Source organism: Typopeltis vanoorti, chromosome 14, assembly GCF_054136105.1.
Source record: "Typopeltis vanoorti isolate ZY-2024b chromosome 14, IOZ_Tvanoo_1.0, whole genome shotgun sequence".
Taxonomy (NCBI): domain Eukaryota; kingdom Metazoa; phylum Arthropoda; class Arachnida; order Uropygi; family Thelyphonidae; genus Typopeltis; species Typopeltis vanoorti.
In genome coordinates this window covers 73,331,253-73,349,454 of record NC_143562.1, presented here as the reverse complement: position 1 = coordinate 73,349,454, position 18,202 = coordinate 73,331,253, and the positions used below count along the sequence as shown (strand labels likewise).

The window sequence follows — 18,202 nt, the reverse complement described above, 5'->3', positions numbered from 1 at the left end:
AAAAATATTGATCAAGTGTCAAGATATAAATATCTTGGTTGTTGGCTTAATAAACGGTGGGATCCAGAAATAGATATAAAGACAAGGATTGAAGTTGTCCGGCAGTCCTTCATGAAAATGAGAACACTATTCTGCAATAAAGACCTAAACATGGAAGTCAGATGCCGAATGCTGAAATGTTACGTGTGGTCTATTCTGCTCTATGGAGTTGAAACATGGACATTGAAGGCGACAACCATCAAGAAAATCGAAGCCTTTGAGATGTGGCTATACAGAAGAATGCTAAAGATATCATGGACAGAAAAAATTACCAATGAAGATGTCTTAAAATCCATTGGCAAAGCTAAACATCTTGTACAAATAATCAAGAAACGAAAAACATCATATCTTGGACACATCATGAGAAACAGCAAATACCAACTTCTACAAACTATTTTGGTAGGAAGAATTGATGGCAAAGGAACTAGAGGAAGAAAAAGAATATCATGGTTTGACAACATCAAGACGTGGACAGGAAAGAGCAGTGCACAACTGCTCAGATTAGCACAAGAGCACAGTTTGTTCGCCAAGATGGTCGCTGACCTTCGATAGAAGATAGCACAATAAGAAGAAGAAGATATCCTGATCAGTGTTCTATTGATATACCATATTTGCTGGCATATAAGACACTTTTTTTCTTTGAAAATAGGTCTGAAAAACAGGGTGCGTCTTATATGCTGATACTCAGTTTTTTTATTACTTTCATTACTGGAAATTTTCTCTGTTCCGAGTTGCACAATTTCTTTCTTGCCTCCTTGCGGTGTATATGAACATTTCAGTTACGCAGAGCTCAGTGGATGCACATGCGCTGTCAGCGGCGATCGCAGCTGTGTTCCTGTTCATTTAAACTTTCTAGTTGTTGCGATTGTTGTGAACGGTGATAAATTTCTGCCATTAAATTTTCTCTAAATTTCTTGGCAAATTATGGCTGAAAAACGTCGACATTGCTACAATATTGCATACATGCTACGTGTGATTGCGTATGCTAAAGAGCACGGAAACAGGGCTGCAGAGAGGCATTTTGGGCCACCCCACGGAGAAAATGATAAGAACTTGGTGAAATCAGGAAGAGGATCTAAAAAAAGCAACTCACAGTAAACATAACCTGCGAAGTAGAAAACTGCAAAATGGCCAGAACTTGAGGCAGCACTGAATACTTGGAATTTAGACCACAGAAAAGCGGGACTTTCAGTGTCTACCAAAATGATTATTCATCAAGCGAAAGCGATAGCCACTAACAGAGGGATTGCCAACTTTACTGGATCAACATCATGGTGTTCAAGATTTATGAAGAGAAACCAGCTATGTATGTGGACTGAAACAAAAATATTTGTTTTGGTTGATGTGCCCTCAAACAAACTTTAGATTTCAAGGGCACAAGAGGTCTCAAGTGTCTCTTCATTTAGCTCTGGAGATGACTTTCTGGGTTTTGATAAAGAAGATTAAAAGGTGGGTACTCTTTTCTAGTTAGATTAGGTATTTGTTGAAAGTAGTCGACCTACTTATTACTTTATATTTGAAATACTGTAAATTCATTATAATATTCAGTGATAAAGTTTTTTTCCTAAAAAATGTGTACAAAAAGGGGGGTGCGTCTTATAGGCCAGCAAATAGGTAATTCAAAATTATCCAACTCTTGTCTAGCTAAATTTACCAAATATTTAATTTGAATTAGCTGAGTTCCAGCATACTTCAATATTTGGTTTGTATTTTGTCACCTTTAAAGCAATACAAGTTTCTGAATTTTCACAGTTAATCTGTTTCTTCTTTTAGAAACTAAATCAAGTCTCACATAAATAGAAGATCATTAAAAGAAAAGGACTTAATTTTTTACTGAATTGATTTGGTAGACTTCTCCATAGTTTGTGTGTTTTATCATCCATATTATAATTGTCATCTTTGTTTCATTCATGCTCTTCCTAATTTCAGTAAATTTGTTTTCCAATATTGAAGTATGCTGGAACTCAGCTAATTCAAATTAAATATTTGGTAAATTTAGCTAGACGAGATTTAGATGATTTTGAATTATATCAATAGAATATTGATCAGGATATCTAAGAAATTAAATTTTCATTTTTCTAAAATCTTTAAACAAATTGTTTCTCATTTGATATTAATATTTCAATAAAAATGTCTAAATTCTGAATAGCTAAACTATCCAAAATTTTCTTTCATCAATAAATTTCTTTAAATTTTGAAAATCTTTTCATTTTCTAGTTTTCGGAATCTTGTTTTAAAAGTTTTAGTTTCAGGTTAAAAGCTTTTATATGCCCATACATAACATCAATACTTTTTTCCATATCTTTGTAGTTTTAAATTTAAAAAATTTAAATTCATTGTTAAATCTATCAAAAACATTTAGAAGCCCATTTTTCACATGTAAAGATAAATGTATTTCATCCAAGCATTCAACAAATCTTTGCAATGACAGGGCATGATTGAACATCACACATTATTATACTCGTAATTAACTTTTTTGAATTGATGTTTATTTAAATTACAACCAACTATGAAATTTATTATTTTCATTACTTTTTTTTTCATATCAACAAATCTTACTATTTCATTTTAGAACAAAGGATTTTTTTATGTGTAATACAGTGAAATTCTTCTCTCATTGCATATTTCTCCCCTTTCAAATAATTTGTTCCTGTCATTACAATCTTCTCTTTCACTTCTCCCTTCTATAAACTAACAACTTCACTAACATCCTTGATCTGCACACCTGGAAAACATGCTATTCTCACTTTCTCTTTAAGTATACCTCTTTATCATTGAATCTCTATACAATACCTATCATGAGTTGTAGGGTTTCTGGCAAAACCCTGTAACTCCATTTTGCAAAGTTTTGAGAAAAACTGAGTTAAAGTTTTGAAGTCTCTAAAAAAAACTGAATATGAAAGTGGTAATTATTTTTTTTTGAAACATCTGGGGAAAACCATATAACTCCATTTTGCAAAGTTTGAGAAAAACTGAGTTAAAGTTTTGAAGTCTCTATTGCACAATAGCCTGTTTAATTCTGACATTGTGAAATAATCAAATATTACCAACTTTATTTAGAAAATTATCACTAGTGTTCATGGACTTACAGGATTTTCCCTGTATAACAGGCTGTGAGCAATTATGTAAAAGTTTTGAGAAAATCCACTAAGTGATTTTAAAAGATTTTCCCTGCCTATAAATGTCATTTTTGGACTTAGTGAAAATTGACCAAGACTATAACTCCAACCTTATACCTCATAGGAGAAAGAGGGTTTTACCAGATGATAGAGCATAAAATTTTGCATGTGTGGATAACATTAACTCCATTTTCAGCAAAATTGGAGTTATAGGGTTTTCCCAGAAACCCCATGATATATAATATAATTGTTAGTTATATTTAATGATAATTGCATTGTCATGGGAAATGTTCATTAAATAGAAAATGTGAAATATCAGAAATAATTCTTCCTAATTCATGATTCTTTATGATTTATATCATGAGTTTGTTTTCAGATTTTTTGACCCACATATGTTTGTACCACAATCCAAAGCCTATGTAGCTCGGTGGAAGTGGCGCTTGCATGTTCTGCAACTAGGCTGCCCAAAGGTAGACTTAAGTTCAAGTCTAGTCGCTGACTGTAGGAACTTTTTCTAAGCCTATCTTCAACCAATTCCTGAATTAGTTGATCTCTGGCATGGGCAAGCAGGTTTTTTTTTTCCTGAAAAACTCAAGAAAATTGACCGTAGAATTCACATTATTTCAGACAGTAATATATCCTGTTAGGGTTAGGTACCAAGAGATGAAAGCACTTGCTTGCCTATCTCTTCATTGGTGCCACCTATAATTAGTGATACGCATGGGCCAGCTATCTCTGATTGGCTACCAGTGGAGATTGAACTGCCCACTCAGTCTCCAAACACTAGATAAGGTTAAAAGGACTCATCTACTCCATATGGGTATTGGTGACTTTTGTTTGGACTTTTGACGAGATCAGACATGTTATTTTAGATTGAACCTAATTAGATTTTATACAAGGTTTTTTGGGAATCTCACATTGCACTGGTGCCAACGCAGCTTGAAACCTACTGTCTCCCTCTCTCTATGAAAAATGCAAGAGGTCTGATGGCCGTGTAGGCCCCACCCGTTATGAGGACCAGTGGTGGATGTATGGTATTTTAGGGAGTTAGGTTTTCACTCTGTGGCCAAGTGAGTTCTTGACACTCCTTTCTCCCTTTTAGTAGGGCATTAAAAATTTAAATATTGCTTTACTGTGCTAGTAGACTTCTGCATGAGTCTGCAGGATTTGCTAGTAGGCTATAAGCCTACAGGATTACTTTAACAAGTAGAACTGTACAAGAGACATCTCTACCAAGGCACTGTTCATTTCAGTATGGACATCACCAACGATTTTGTGCACGCCTTTAGCAAAGATCAGTTGCTTGACCTGTTCAAGAAGATATTAAAAAGGCTTGATATGGATTTCCCAGGATTTATAAACACACACACCCAGGTCAGTGATCAAGAAGGAGAGGTTGAGGATACAGAGGGTGAATTCACAACATTCCCACTGCCCAAGAATCCTCGTCCATCTTTTGGTTGCCCAAGGTGAACAGGCAACCAAAAGATGGAGGACAACTGAAGATCTTATGGAAGACTATTTAACATCACAAATTACAGAAGACAAAAAGTAAAAGGTCCCACCAGTGATCCTCTGAGACAAAGAGAAGTGGACCTCGGTTTCAAGGACCTTCAGTGAACTTCTCCAGGGTCAGAAATACAGATGAGGGTGTTAAGATTCATCCTGCTACTGTCTCAGATTATCTTAAGATGATGAAAATGCTGGACAACTCCAAATTGTCCCATACCTTCGCACTAGCAAGCAAGAAAAAAAATCTTAAAGTGGTGCTTAGAGGGGTTGTTGAGAGTATCACAACTGATGAAGTCACTGCCGACCTCATCAGTCAAGGACCCCCCCCCCCCCCAATCAAAGTCAGCAGAATGCTGAGATCTGACAAAAGGCCAATGCCACTAGTGTTAGTTGAAATTAGCAATATCCAGAAAAGGATATATGAAGTGACAGATATTTGCAGGTTAAAAATTACAACTGAGCCTCTAAGGAAGAAGGTATTGGCAGGGCAATGCCATAGATGCCAGAAGTTTGGGAATGCCCAAAAGTTGTGCAGAGCAGCCTACAGATGTCTGAAATGTGCAGAGGGACAGCAGACCAACACCTGTGTCAAGCTAAGATCTACACCTACTTGTTGTGCTAACTGTAGAGGACCACATCCTGCCAATTACAAGGGATGCTTTTTCCACCCAAAAAATCGTGAGTCAGCAAGAGTGAACCCTGCTCCCCCATGCAATGACACCATAAGCAACCAAGCAGGTCACCCTCCTGTTCGAAATATCTCACCTTCAGTAGTGCAGGAAGGTACGCGACCTTCATCCATGACCAAAACATATGCAGAGGAGGCACGAACTCAGATTCCTACATCTCAAGAGCATACAAGCTCCAACTTTACATCATTTCTAACTGCTTCACTTGCCATGCTGCAGGAATTCAGCAAAGCAAGCCTCTTACCATCTTCCAGAAAGAGATTCTATCTAGAAACCCAATCCATATTGACAGCTGTCTACAATGTATAAAAAAATCAAACCGAACTCACTCATGATTATAGCATGGAATGCTGATGGCCTGACAAATAAAATTCTGGAACTGCAAGAGTTTGCAAACAGATATAATCCAGACATAATCTTGATCAGTGAATCACACTTCAGACCATCTAGCAACCCAAGATTAAGAAGATATATACTATGTAGGCCAGGCAAACTTAACTCTAGTGGTGGTGGCACAGCCATTTTTATCAAAAATTATTTAAACTACAATGTTTTAACCAACCCTCAAACTTTGAACCTTGAAGTGACAGGTGTGAAGGTACACACCAGCAATGCAAGTAGACTTAAAATCTATGCAGCATACAATCCTCCCAGCACTCCACTATTGACATTGGATTTAGACTCCATCCTCAGCTCCACGGATTCCATAATTATAGCAGGAGTCCCCAGCTCCAAACATATAGCTTGTTTCAGTTCGTCACTCAACTCTTCAATAGCAGCTGGACCTACCAAGCCCACCCACTGCAGCCATCAGGAAGTTCGGATGTACTAGACATAGCCATCCTCAAAAACATCACATATCAATATCAGCTGGAGACATTGGAAGAGCTTACTTCAGATCATAACCCCATCCATCTAAAGCTAGGTACCCAGGATCAACTCTCTCCCTCAACAATCTTTTATAGCATAGGATAAGCTCTCTATGGTTCTCCCAGAACACATTGGCCCACCTCCTGTCATTTGCAAAAAAGAAGACACATAGACTTAACTGTAAGCAACCTAAGAAGACAAATTAACACAGCAATAGTATCAATTTCACAAACTACTGTCTTCCACTTGTCCAGTTGGATTCCGGAAGAGGTTATGGACCTGATCAGAGCTAAAAACAAAGCCAGAAAGCGATACTGTAGCACAAAACAATCTTAAACAACTTGAACAGACAGGTTCAAGAAGCTCGCCAGAAACATAGGAATTCAGAATTGGAATCTAAACTTACGGAAATTCCACCCAGAAGATAACGCCATCTGTAAATTTCTAAAAACTCTATGTACCAAAAGACAGCCCCTTCCCCCTATGAAGACTAAATGTGGAATTGCACACTTAGATGAAGAAAAAGTAGAAGCCCTAATTGACAACCTGGAAAATCAATGCAGGCCCATCTTACGAAAACTTAAATATTAATCTCATTTATAAATTCATTGTCAGGTCAGAAAAGCCTTAAGACAGCCTAAGGATAATTCAGATCTCATCACTCCCACTACTCCAACAGAAATAATCAATATTATATCCCAACTGAAGAATAAAAAGGCTCCTGTTCCCGATGGCATCACCAATAGAATAATAAAATTACTCCCAAGGAAGGCCATAGTTCATCTAGTTAATATAACCAATTCCATATTAAGACTCCAGTAGTTTCCCACAGCTTGAAAAACTGCTGATGAAAACAGCCTGGTAATAACCCACAACTCTCCCAAACTACAGGCCCCATCAGTCTTCTTCTGGCCTCGGTAAAGTAACAGAAAAAGTCATCCTAACAAGGCTACCACTAGCAGTGGACAAACATAAAATAATCCCAAACGAGCAATTTGGTTTTTGCAAGGCTCACAGCACAGTGCAACAAATTCATTGATTAACAAAACACATCATCCATGGTTTCAAATGGCACCTCCACACTGCTGCTGTGTTCTTGGACATTGCCAAGGCCTTCAATAAGGTCTGGCATCAAGGCCTTATCTTCAGACTTATTGAAAACAACATTCCAGTTAAGCTAGTAAAACTTATTAACTCATACCTTAGTGAAAGATGCATGCAAGTAAAGCTTAATGGAATTGTTTCATCAAGGTGCAAAATTCTAGCTGGTGTACCTCAAGGCTTCCTTCTGGCCCCACTACTGTTCTCGATTTAAGTATCAGCCATCGCTCTAAATTCAAGAACAACCACAGCCCTTTATGCCAATGACACTGCTATTCTAGCAAGGTTTCTCAGCCCCTCACCTGGCAATCAGTAGTTTCCAAGGAAGTATCAATGCACTGGAAAAATGGTTCGCCAACTGGAGGATTCGAGTAAACCCCCTCAAAAGCTCAGCCATGTTATTCTCTAGAAAAAAGGTCTGCATTAAAGAAGACATCCCTGGTTAAAAGATCTTATGGCAATCAGAGACCAAATACCTTGGGGTACTACTGGATAAAAAACTCCTTTTTAACAAACACATCAGTCTCATTGGCTCCAAGATATCCAAAGTAATAGCTCAACTCAACCCAATGATCAACTGCAAGAGTAAAGTAAACTGAACTTACAAAACAAATTACTACTTTACTGGATGGTTATACGTCCAGTATTACCTACGCTTCACCAGCATGGAGTTGCACTTCACTATCAAATATTTCAAAACTACAAAGAATCCAAAATAATTGCCTAAGGATGATTCTAGATGCCTCATGGTTTATCAGAAATTCACAGATTCATTGAGAAACTGGCATTCCATACATCTCCTCCCTTCTTCGCGATCTCACAGAAAATTTTTTCGCCAAGTCAGGTTTGCATTCAAACCCGCTGATCGCACAAGCTGTCAATTACAACAAAACAGAGTAGTAGTACTACAAATACAAAAGACCGAAGGCTATTCCACTCCCAGCTGATCATAACTAATACAACTGCCCCCAGAGGGCGAGCGTAAAGCTCACTAAACTCCCTTTCCCAAATAACTTCCTTTACAAACAAGGGGGAATATGAAAAGCATTTTTGCTTCACCCATCTTGACAGTAGCGTTATACGTTATCTACTCCATATAAATGAATAAAAAAGGTGTTAGCTGATGATTTTGATTGATTAATGTTTTTACCATTTTGAAGGTATTACTACATAGTTTGTACTGGCACAAATTGGTAAATTTGTTTTCAAATTTGCCAGCTGCTGTTCTGTTGACATTAGAATTTTTTTTTTTTTAAATTTAGGCCAAGTGCAGATTCTAATATCACAAGGAAAACTGAGGATGCTCTTCTAATAGGTCAGCAACCACCACTAGAACAGTGCTTTAGACCAGAAATTGTGCGACTGGCACCACCTCTTCATGTTTGTGAAGATGAAGTAAGCATTTAAGTAAATGAAATAAATGTAACAATAGCTCTAAATGCCACCTTTTTGTTTAAATTTTAAGTATACAATAGAATCTGGTTAATTGGGCCATCGATTAATTAGGGCAGCTGTTTATTTAGGACAAGAGTGCAGCCATCAAGATTATACCTCTGAGGTAATCACTTGTAAAAGGTTAGTTGGTTTAAGGCTTATTGGCAAAAGTACTTCAAAGGTCATACCGTGCCAGACCACAGCTTATAAATGACTTGTTAGCTTTGTTCCTTCACATGTTTTAAGTAAAGCATGTAAATGATTCATCATCATTCCTCTCATCGACTCAGCTTATACAGCATATTACCTTCTAAGGGGGACAGTTTCAAATTAGTGTTAGTGAGTACCTTTTTTTTTTTGTCATTTTTCATGCTGAGCCAGTGCCTAATTAGAAAAATATAGAAATTTTTCAGTGCTCTATTTTGTGATCATTTTGTTTTTAATTTTATGGAATTTTGGATCTTACCAAGATGGCTTGTAAAGATTTGTCATCAGTTGAAAAAATTACTTGTCTGTTGATACTGATGATGAGGAAAATTTAAATTTGTTCATATTCACTATTGTAATTAATTTGAATAAATGATTTGTTGCTCATTGAATTGTTAGTTTGTCATTTTAATATCTTTTTAACTATTAACGTGAAATTCACATAATTGGGACAGCCACTTAATTGAGCAAAAATGTTCTAGTCCTGATGTGTCCAAATTAACCAAAATACTTATATGCATTTCTTTAGGAATAAACAGAAATGCAAATAATTCCATTTTTGTCAGATTATACAGTGGATTCTTGTTAATTGGACCACATCAGGAATGGCATAATTTGGCCCAGTTAAATGACTGTTCCAATTGAACGAAGTTGCATGCCAAGAGTTTAAAAGATGTATATGAATAAGACAAAAGAAACTTCACAGAAACTTCCATAAAACCAAATTCTTTGTTATTGGTTCTCAAACTTCCTCTCTGTCTCTCTTTGTTTTTTTTTCTCATTATTTGACTGGGCACCGACTCTCTCTCTGTTTCTGTTCAGCTGTCAATCATCTATGAGTCTTCTGAACAAGTGCACATACACACTGAGAAGACTCATAGATGATTAGTGAAAGGAGAATATCTTTACAACCAACAACAGATATTACCATACACTTATCAAATTGTGAATTAGAATAAATTACATGGAAATTATTATAATTATCATATATCCAGCAAGTACATTTAATCTAAAACACTTTCTGTTTTTTCTTTAAAAATAAATATCAGTTTCTAATCAGGCACGTGGTAAGTGCAGAGTTACAAAATCTAAACTAGCAATAAGTATAATAAAAAAAAAGTAAAAAGATTTATAACTTTTAATTATATGATTATTTTTACACTTATATTCGTTACTTTTTTTTTTCTGAAGCCTTTCTGTTCAGTTTATATCCATCTAATATTTTACTGAATTTGATATACTTACATTTGTTCACATTAAATTCTAAGATCATCCTAAGAATGTAGTCCATCTAGACAGTTGACCAATCTTCTCAGCTCTAAATCATCAGCAGAGATAGAAATTTTACTTTTAATATTTGAACCTAAATCATTTATGAAGATATTAAACAATAAATTCCCTAACATTGAACACCTTATGGCACTCTGCCCCTAACACTCCTGCTTTTTGAACACACTATGAATGAATTTCTTTCTAGGTGATCATCAATGTCTGTTTGGTACATTTTAATAAGTAGCTTCCATTAAAGGTTTTGTTAAATCACATCATAGCATATCATTAAATCACATTATTACCTTGTCTATTTCCATCATCATCATCATAAAAAAACTAAGTAGATCTGTCAAACAATATCCCTAAAAACCATGTTGTATCTTTTTCAAGTGATATCTATCAAGAATATCATGGACATGGTTTCCCAATTAATTTTTCTTACTTTGTAACACTAAGAAGACTCACTGGTATATAATTCTCCACCTTATATGATGAACCACTCTTATGAAGTGGAATAACTCTTGCAAACTTTTTTTCATAAGGTACCATTCCCAATCTCAGTTATTCATTCAAGAAGATCAGATATGGATTAATTAACTCTAACATTAAGAGTCAAAGCTGTATAACTTTGAGGAGATCTTCATGTAGCCTATTAAGGAATGCAGAGAACAGACTAGGACTTCTGATCTAATGTTCAATCCTCACTTTCTTGTGGTGCACCTTGTTAGGTATCTATTGGATACTGACTGAATGAGGATAGGCTGGAAATTTGGGATTTAGCCAACCAAATTATGTTCCTATTGGCTTAAATCATAATGCAAAATGATTGTACATGATAGACTGTCAGGCTTGCTAGGGCATTGCCCAGTTAAACAAGGTCCTCCATTGTTTTTGTCAAAGAACCAGGATGAACAGCAAAAAGTCTTCTACTGGAAGAAATCCCAGAACACAGCCCAACCTCAACTGAGTTCAAAATTGGCACTATCAATGAAAGAGACATCAATGGGAAAGAAATGGAACTAACAGAAGAATAGGATAAGTAGCAAACTGACATAATAGGTGTGACTGAAATAAAGAAGACAAAAAAATAAGCAAGATCTTTTTAAGCAACAAATACAAAATGTTATATTCAGGCAAATAATAATCAGAAAGGAGTATCTATAGTATTCAACACTAAATACGAGGATAATCTTGAATAGCAATCAGTATCTAGTAGAGTGATGTGGCAAATATCAGAGTAGGTAACTGGACAATGAGACTTATTTGTCATATGGTCCCACAGAAGATTCTGCTAAGGAAGTAATGGAGAAATTTTTTGATGCATTAGAGAAGGCATCTGACACAACAAGAAAAGTTGGTCCTCATTGGAGATCTAAACTGCAGAGTAGGAAATGATTACCAGACACAGAAAGGTTTTGGGAAAATTTGGAGAAAACAGCATAACTAATAATAATGGTGAGTAGCTACTGGATTTTTATTTAGGACATGGATTAGTGGTTATTAACACTATGTTTCAACATAAAAATGTGCACAAATTCACATGGAGAGAAGATGGTTCCTGTTTACAAACTCTGTCTTATTGATTATGTTATTGTTGATAGTGATTTTTCCCAGTATTTCAGGACACAAGAGTATATAGAGTATATATTTAAATAGGAAGTGATCACTATTTAGTTTTAAGTAGGATAAAATTGAATTTTTATATTGAAAAGAAAAGTATGTAAGAAAGTTTTAAAACAAATCAAAGTTGTGCAGCTTATAGAGGTGAATTGTAGATTAAAATACACAGACATCATTCAAGAAAAATGACAGAGTTTGTAAACAGGAACCATACCTTGGAGATTCAGTGGTAAGCCTGAAGCCCATTGATTGATTCAGCCAGAGAAGCATGTGATGAAGTTGTTTGTTAGGATAGAAAAATCGGAATGTCATAGTGGACTCAGGAAGTTAGAGAGGCAGTCAAGGAACAGAAGAAAGCATATCAAAAGTTCCTTGCAAGTAAAAGTCAGCTTGTGCTATTACAGAATACAGAGAAAAATGTAACAAAGCAAAACAATGTGTAAAACTAGCTAAACAAGAGTCATGGGAAGACTTTGGTAAGAACAGAGAAAATAAATATCAGGAAGGTGAAAAAACATTCTGGAGGCTATTGAAAAAACTTAGAAATAGAGGAAAAAGTACTGCAAATGGAATCATTTACAGTACTTTTAATGTAAATGGAGATGATAATATTGACATGAAAACTGAAGATATACTAAATAGAGAGAGATATTGTAAAAATCTCACACAATCATAATTATTATATATACTGAGTGCAAAAATTTATAAATAATGCTTAAGCATCATTATATATAAGATAACCTAAAAAATGTACATATATTTGTTTGCATTTAGTAATGCAATTGCTGGATACCACCATGTGATTATGCCGTAGTGATACTAAAGGAGGAAATGAGTAGTACACTTGCTTATTGTATGTTGTAATCCTTAGGAATTTCATCATCATCATGCATATCAAGGATTTAGGCCTAGCATAGCCTTAGAAGTCATCGTTTAAGAGGACGTCTTGGTTTTCTTTTCCTAATGGCTTGTACTTTAAGGCTTGTTTAGGTAATCTTTCTGTTTTCATTATTTGAACGTGTTCCATCCATTTATGTTTATATTTTTTAATTTTTTCTATTACCGGTTCTTGGTTTAATTCTTTCATAATTTCTTCGTTTCTTTTGTGATCAAATAGGGTATACTTTGCAGTTTTTCCCATAAACTTCATTTCTGCTGTTATTAATCTTTGTTTGTCTTTTTTGTTTTATTGTCCAGATTTCACTTCCATACATTAAAACTGGTAGGGCTAATGTATTGTATACTTTTAGTATGGTTTGTTTTTGAACTAGGTTTGGTTTAAATATAGAGTTAATTACACCTGTTATTTTTAAATATTTATTTTTACGTTTATATCTTTTTCATTTTCATATGTGATCATACATCCTAGGTAGTTAAATGAATTCTGATGAATGATGATGGTAGATTGAGGAAGGAGGTGGAGATTGCAAAGGAACAATTTGGCTTCATGCATGGTAGATCAACAACAGATGCTATCTTTGGGTTATGGCAGATGATGGAAAAGTATCGAGAAAAACAAAGGGAGCGACATCTGGCATTTATTGATCTGGAGAAAGCATCCGATAGAGTGCCAAGGCAAGAAGTCTGGAGGTGTCTGAGGGAGAAGAAGGTTCCGGAGAAATATGTCAGGTTGGTGCGGGAAATGTACAGAAATGTGAAGACAAGTGTTCGGACCTGTCTGGGACAGACAGAAAGTTTTCAAGTAACAGTTGGCTTGCATCAAGGGTCTGTTTCTTGCATTAAGTCCATTTCTGTTTAATATTGTGGTGGAGGTAGTAACAGAGGAGGTGAGAGAAGATGCGCCTTGGACAATGTTGTATGCAGATGACATCTTGCTATGTGCAGATTCAAGAGAAGAAGCGGGAACTAAACTGGAAAGATGGAGAAAAGTACTGGAAGAGAGAGGTATGAGACTGAGCAGAAGTAAGACAGAGTATATGTGTTGCATGGTGGGCGGTGGACAGGAGACAGATCTGGAGCTGGAAGGAAATGTCATCAGGAAGGTGAGAGACTTTAGATACTTGGGTTCAACAGTGGAAGAAGATGGAGGAGCTGAGAAGGAAGTGGGATGCAGGATACAAGCGGGTTGGAGGAACTGGAGGGAGATGGCTGGAGTGTTATGCGATAAGAGGGTGCCGATCAATCTGAAAGGCAAAATCTATGACATATGCTATAGAAACTGTGGCCCTGAGGAAAAATAACATCAGCAGGATGGAAGTAGCAGAGATGAGAATGCTTAGGTGGATGTGTGGTGTGACCAGAAAGGATCGTCTGAGAAATGACTATGTGAGGGGAACAGTGAAAGTTACGAACTTAGGAGCGAAAATACAGGAGGCAAGGTTGAGATGGTTTGGTCATGTGAGGAGGAGGGAGGATGAATATGTGGGAAGAAGGGTCATGCAGATGGATGTGCAAGGAAGGCGGAAGTGTGGGCGGCCAAAGAAGAGATGGAGGGAGCTGGTAGAAGAGGACTTAAGGATGAAGAACTTGGATGTGGTGACAGCCCAAGACAGGAAGGTGTGGAGGAGACTCATTATCAACAGTGACCCCACTTAAGTGGGAGAAGCTGCAGAAGAAGAAGAATTTATTTTTACGTTTATATCGTTTTCATTTTCATATGTGATCATACATCCTAGGTAGTTAAATGAATTCACCTGTTCTAAGATCTTGTTATCTATTACTATTTTAGTTCTTGCTGGATCTTGTCCTTTAAAGGCCATAGTTTTTGATTTTTCTGTTGATATTATCATACCATAATCTTTGGCTATCTCATTTAGATCTAAAATGGCTTTCTGTACGTTATCTTCAGAATTTGTAATTATTATTTGGTCGTCGGCAAAAAGGAGGGTGTTTAAGTTCACTGTAGGAGAAAGTTTAATTCCTTGATGTATATTTTTATTCCATTTTATTATTATTTCATTTAAGTAAATATTAAAAAGAGTTGCTGAGAGGGGACATCCCTGTCGGGCCCTTGGTTTATCTCTCTCGTATATGATAGCTCGTGATTTAATCTTATTTGTATTTGATTATTTTCATATATACTGGTGATAGCTTTTAGGTTATTATTTGGTATTTGTCTTTCTTTTAATATGTTAAATAATATGTTTCTTTTAACCTTGTCAAGTGCTTTTTCAAAGTCAATAAATGCAATATGTGTTTCTAAATTGTATTCTCTTCTTTTCTCTATTATTAATTTTAGGCAAAAGGCCAGGTCTATACATGATCGTCCTTTTCTAAATCCATTCTGTACTTCTAAAATAAAGTTTTCGGAATATTTCATTAGTTTGCTGTTTAAGATTCTGCTATATATTTTGTAACAGGAATTTAGTATACTGATACCTCTATAGTTTTTAAGGTCATCTCTATTACCTTTTTTAAAGATAGGGAATCACAATTGCTTTTTTCCATTCTATTGGGGGGGGGGGGATACCAGTTGGATAAATTTTATTTAAAAATAATAAGAGTCTTTCTTTGAATCTAGTTCCTGCATATTTATATAGTTCTGAACCTAGTTTATCTTCTCCAGGTGATTTTCCATTTCTTGTTTCTTTTAGGCTGATTTCTAATTCTTCTTTAGTTATTTCCTTTTCATTTTCGTTAATTGTTTGCCAATTGTCTTTTTTAAAATATTTGTCTGTCCACAATTCTGTGTAGTAATTTAGAAATTCTTCTAATTTCAATTCAGTGTTTAATTTTATGTTTTCTTTGGTATCTGCATTTAAATGTTTCAAAATTTTATATACATTGGGTCTTATTTTATATAAATCATGTTCTAAATTAGAGACAAATTTGTTCCATGATTCTCTATATCTTTTTCTGACTTCTCTTTTAGCTATGGCTCTAATTCTTTTATATTCTATTTCATCCTCTAATCTTTTACTGCTTAACCATTTGTGATAGGCTTCTTTTTTCTTTTTGATTGTATCATCCCAGATCTTCAGTTTTTTGTTTTAATTGAATTTTTTGGTTTTTCCTAAGCTTTCATTTGCTGCTGCATTTAGTATCATTTTTATATTAAGCCATTCTATTTCTATTTCTTCATTTTGTTTTATTTTATCTAGATATTGGTTAATTCTTTGTTAATATAGCCATTGTACATTTGTGTCATTCAGTAGTCTAGTTTTATAAACAAATGTTTCAAATTTTCTTTCTGTTCTTGTTACTTGTAGCCATTTAGGTGGTAATCTTAATTTTATTTTAACAAGGAAATGGCCACTGCTTATTTCATATCCTCTGTGAACTCTAACATCTAGTGAAAATTTTGATGTCTTCTCATTTAATATAAAATAATCTAATATTGATTTCCATCCTCTTGCTGCCCAAGTATATTTATGTATGTCTTTATGTTTATAGAAGGAATTCATTATTTTTAGGTTATTATAAACTACAAAGTCAATCAATTTTTTACCATTCCTGTTTAGAGTACGTTCTCCAGGTATTCTTATATTATTATTAATTTTCTTGTTTCCAATTCTTGCATTTAAGTCTCCTGCTAAAATTGCATAATCATTAGAAATTGTTGATTCTTGACCACAAAGATTAATGAAAATTAACTATTATTTAGATATTGGTCAAGTGTAGGTGAATAACTAATTTAATTATCAACTAGTTTCGCCGGCTTGTGCTGTCGGCTTTATCAGGGTACAATCAGGAAAGCAAAGAAACGAAAATTACAAGCTAAACATTAACTGACAATTCTATTTCAATAACAAAATAGTAGTGCGTCTGAAACAATACGCATGTCACGGATACATGATTTACTTGTTGAGATGCATTTTGTAGTTTGCACTGAAGTTCATGTCTGAAGTTTTTAGAGAAAAGGAACACATCAGCTTGTTAGAAACAACAGACAAAATATTTCTGGCCTTTCTTCTCACTTCTCTACAACCAACCACATAATTGAATGGAATAAAAGTCTTACGCCATATATAGAAGAAAACTACCATTCCAGAATCTTCAAAGAAGCTGCTACAGTCACCCGTTCCACAAATAACCTAACAGAAACCAAGGTTTAATCCTACCAGATATATGGAAGACTTTAATTAGATCAGTAAACACACAAGAAATGAATTTCAGTGCAAACTACAAAATGCATCTCAACAAGTAAATCATGTATCCACGACAGCCGGCGAAACTAGTTGGTAATTAAATTAGTTATTCACCTGCACTTGACTAATATCTAAATAATAGTTAATTTTCATTACATAATCATTTTTATTTATTTTATTATATATGTTTTGTAGCTGATTATAAAAATCAATATTATCCTATTCTCTTCCTTCTTCTGGGACATATAAACCAATTATTGTTAAATAGCCTCTATCTATTTTTATTCTAGCTTCTATTGTTCTTTCATTCCATAACTTATAATGTTTTAACTGTTTTGAAAGGGAGTTATGAATCCAAATCATGACTCCCACTTGTGCTCTTTGGTCTCTGTCAACTCCACTGTATATCACATTAAAATTTTCGGTTTTCATAGTTCTTTTTTGTTTCGGTGGTTACTGCTATTTTAAAATTTCTTTCATTTAATAGTTGGTCTAATTCTATTTCTTTATATGCTATTCCTCTTACATTCCAGTTTGCTATGTGTATTATATTTTGTCGTTTCCATTTTTGTTTTACCTTTTCCATTCCAGAGGCATTTTCCATAGATTCAATCTGATTATCTTTTTCTGTCAGCTTACAAGTAGAATTATGTTCTCCATGTCAGGGGACTAGCCTGACGATGGAATAGTTCAGTGGTAGGGCTGCTACCTTAAGGCTTCTGAACTAGCCTTCTTCCGAATTTAAACCCATAGGAGGAATAGGGTATATTGAAGGGGAAAGAGTAGATTATAGAAGAATTATAGTAAGGTTTATAGAGAGGGCATAGTTGTAAGGGCAGAAATGAAAAGACCCCATGGCCCTCGAGTACTCTAATAGCATAAGGATCATAAAATAAGAAGAGTTGGCTGATAAGGCCTTATAGGAAAGATTAAAGTAAGTGGATCTTCCTCAAAGTAGAGGAAGAAGAGGATAGATCCAGCTAGGGATCCATGGGAGTGCCACTTCCCTTACAATCAAGATGATTGGCCCTGTTGGTCCACGAGTCCTTATTCAGTATATTCGGACCACCCTACCACACACATACACACACATATATATAAATAAAAGTTAGGAAAGATTATTACGGAATTGGATCCTTAGGAATTTACATAGAAATAATGTTGCATGTATTATATTATTGTGTATTTGTATATAGTAGTGTTCTTATGACATGTACTATTACAACATGCAAGCACTGTAGTAGTGGCAGCCATGTTTCACTAGAATTTTGCTTTGAATCGGTAATGGATG

The 18,202-nt window shown here is 35.1% G+C and overlaps 1 protein-coding gene across 4 annotated transcripts in view; it reads left to right on the top strand.

Annotated features, from left to right (window-relative positions):
- Window positions 1-18,202, top strand: part of Not11 (CCR4-NOT transcription complex subunit 11) — a 172,708-nt gene that overhangs the window by 90,852 nt on the left and 63,654 nt on the right. For all 4 annotated transcript variants that reach the window (XR_016549416.1, XM_090404488.1, XM_090404487.1 and 1 more), the window contains one exon: window positions 8,593-8,725. Coding sequence is in view for 3 of the 4 variants with exons in the window: in XM_090404488.1 (XP_090260614.1) it covers window positions 8,593-8,725 (133 nt within the window). In the remaining variant the exon portion in view is untranslated. The remainder of the gene's footprint in view (window positions 1-8,592; window positions 8,726-18,202) is intronic.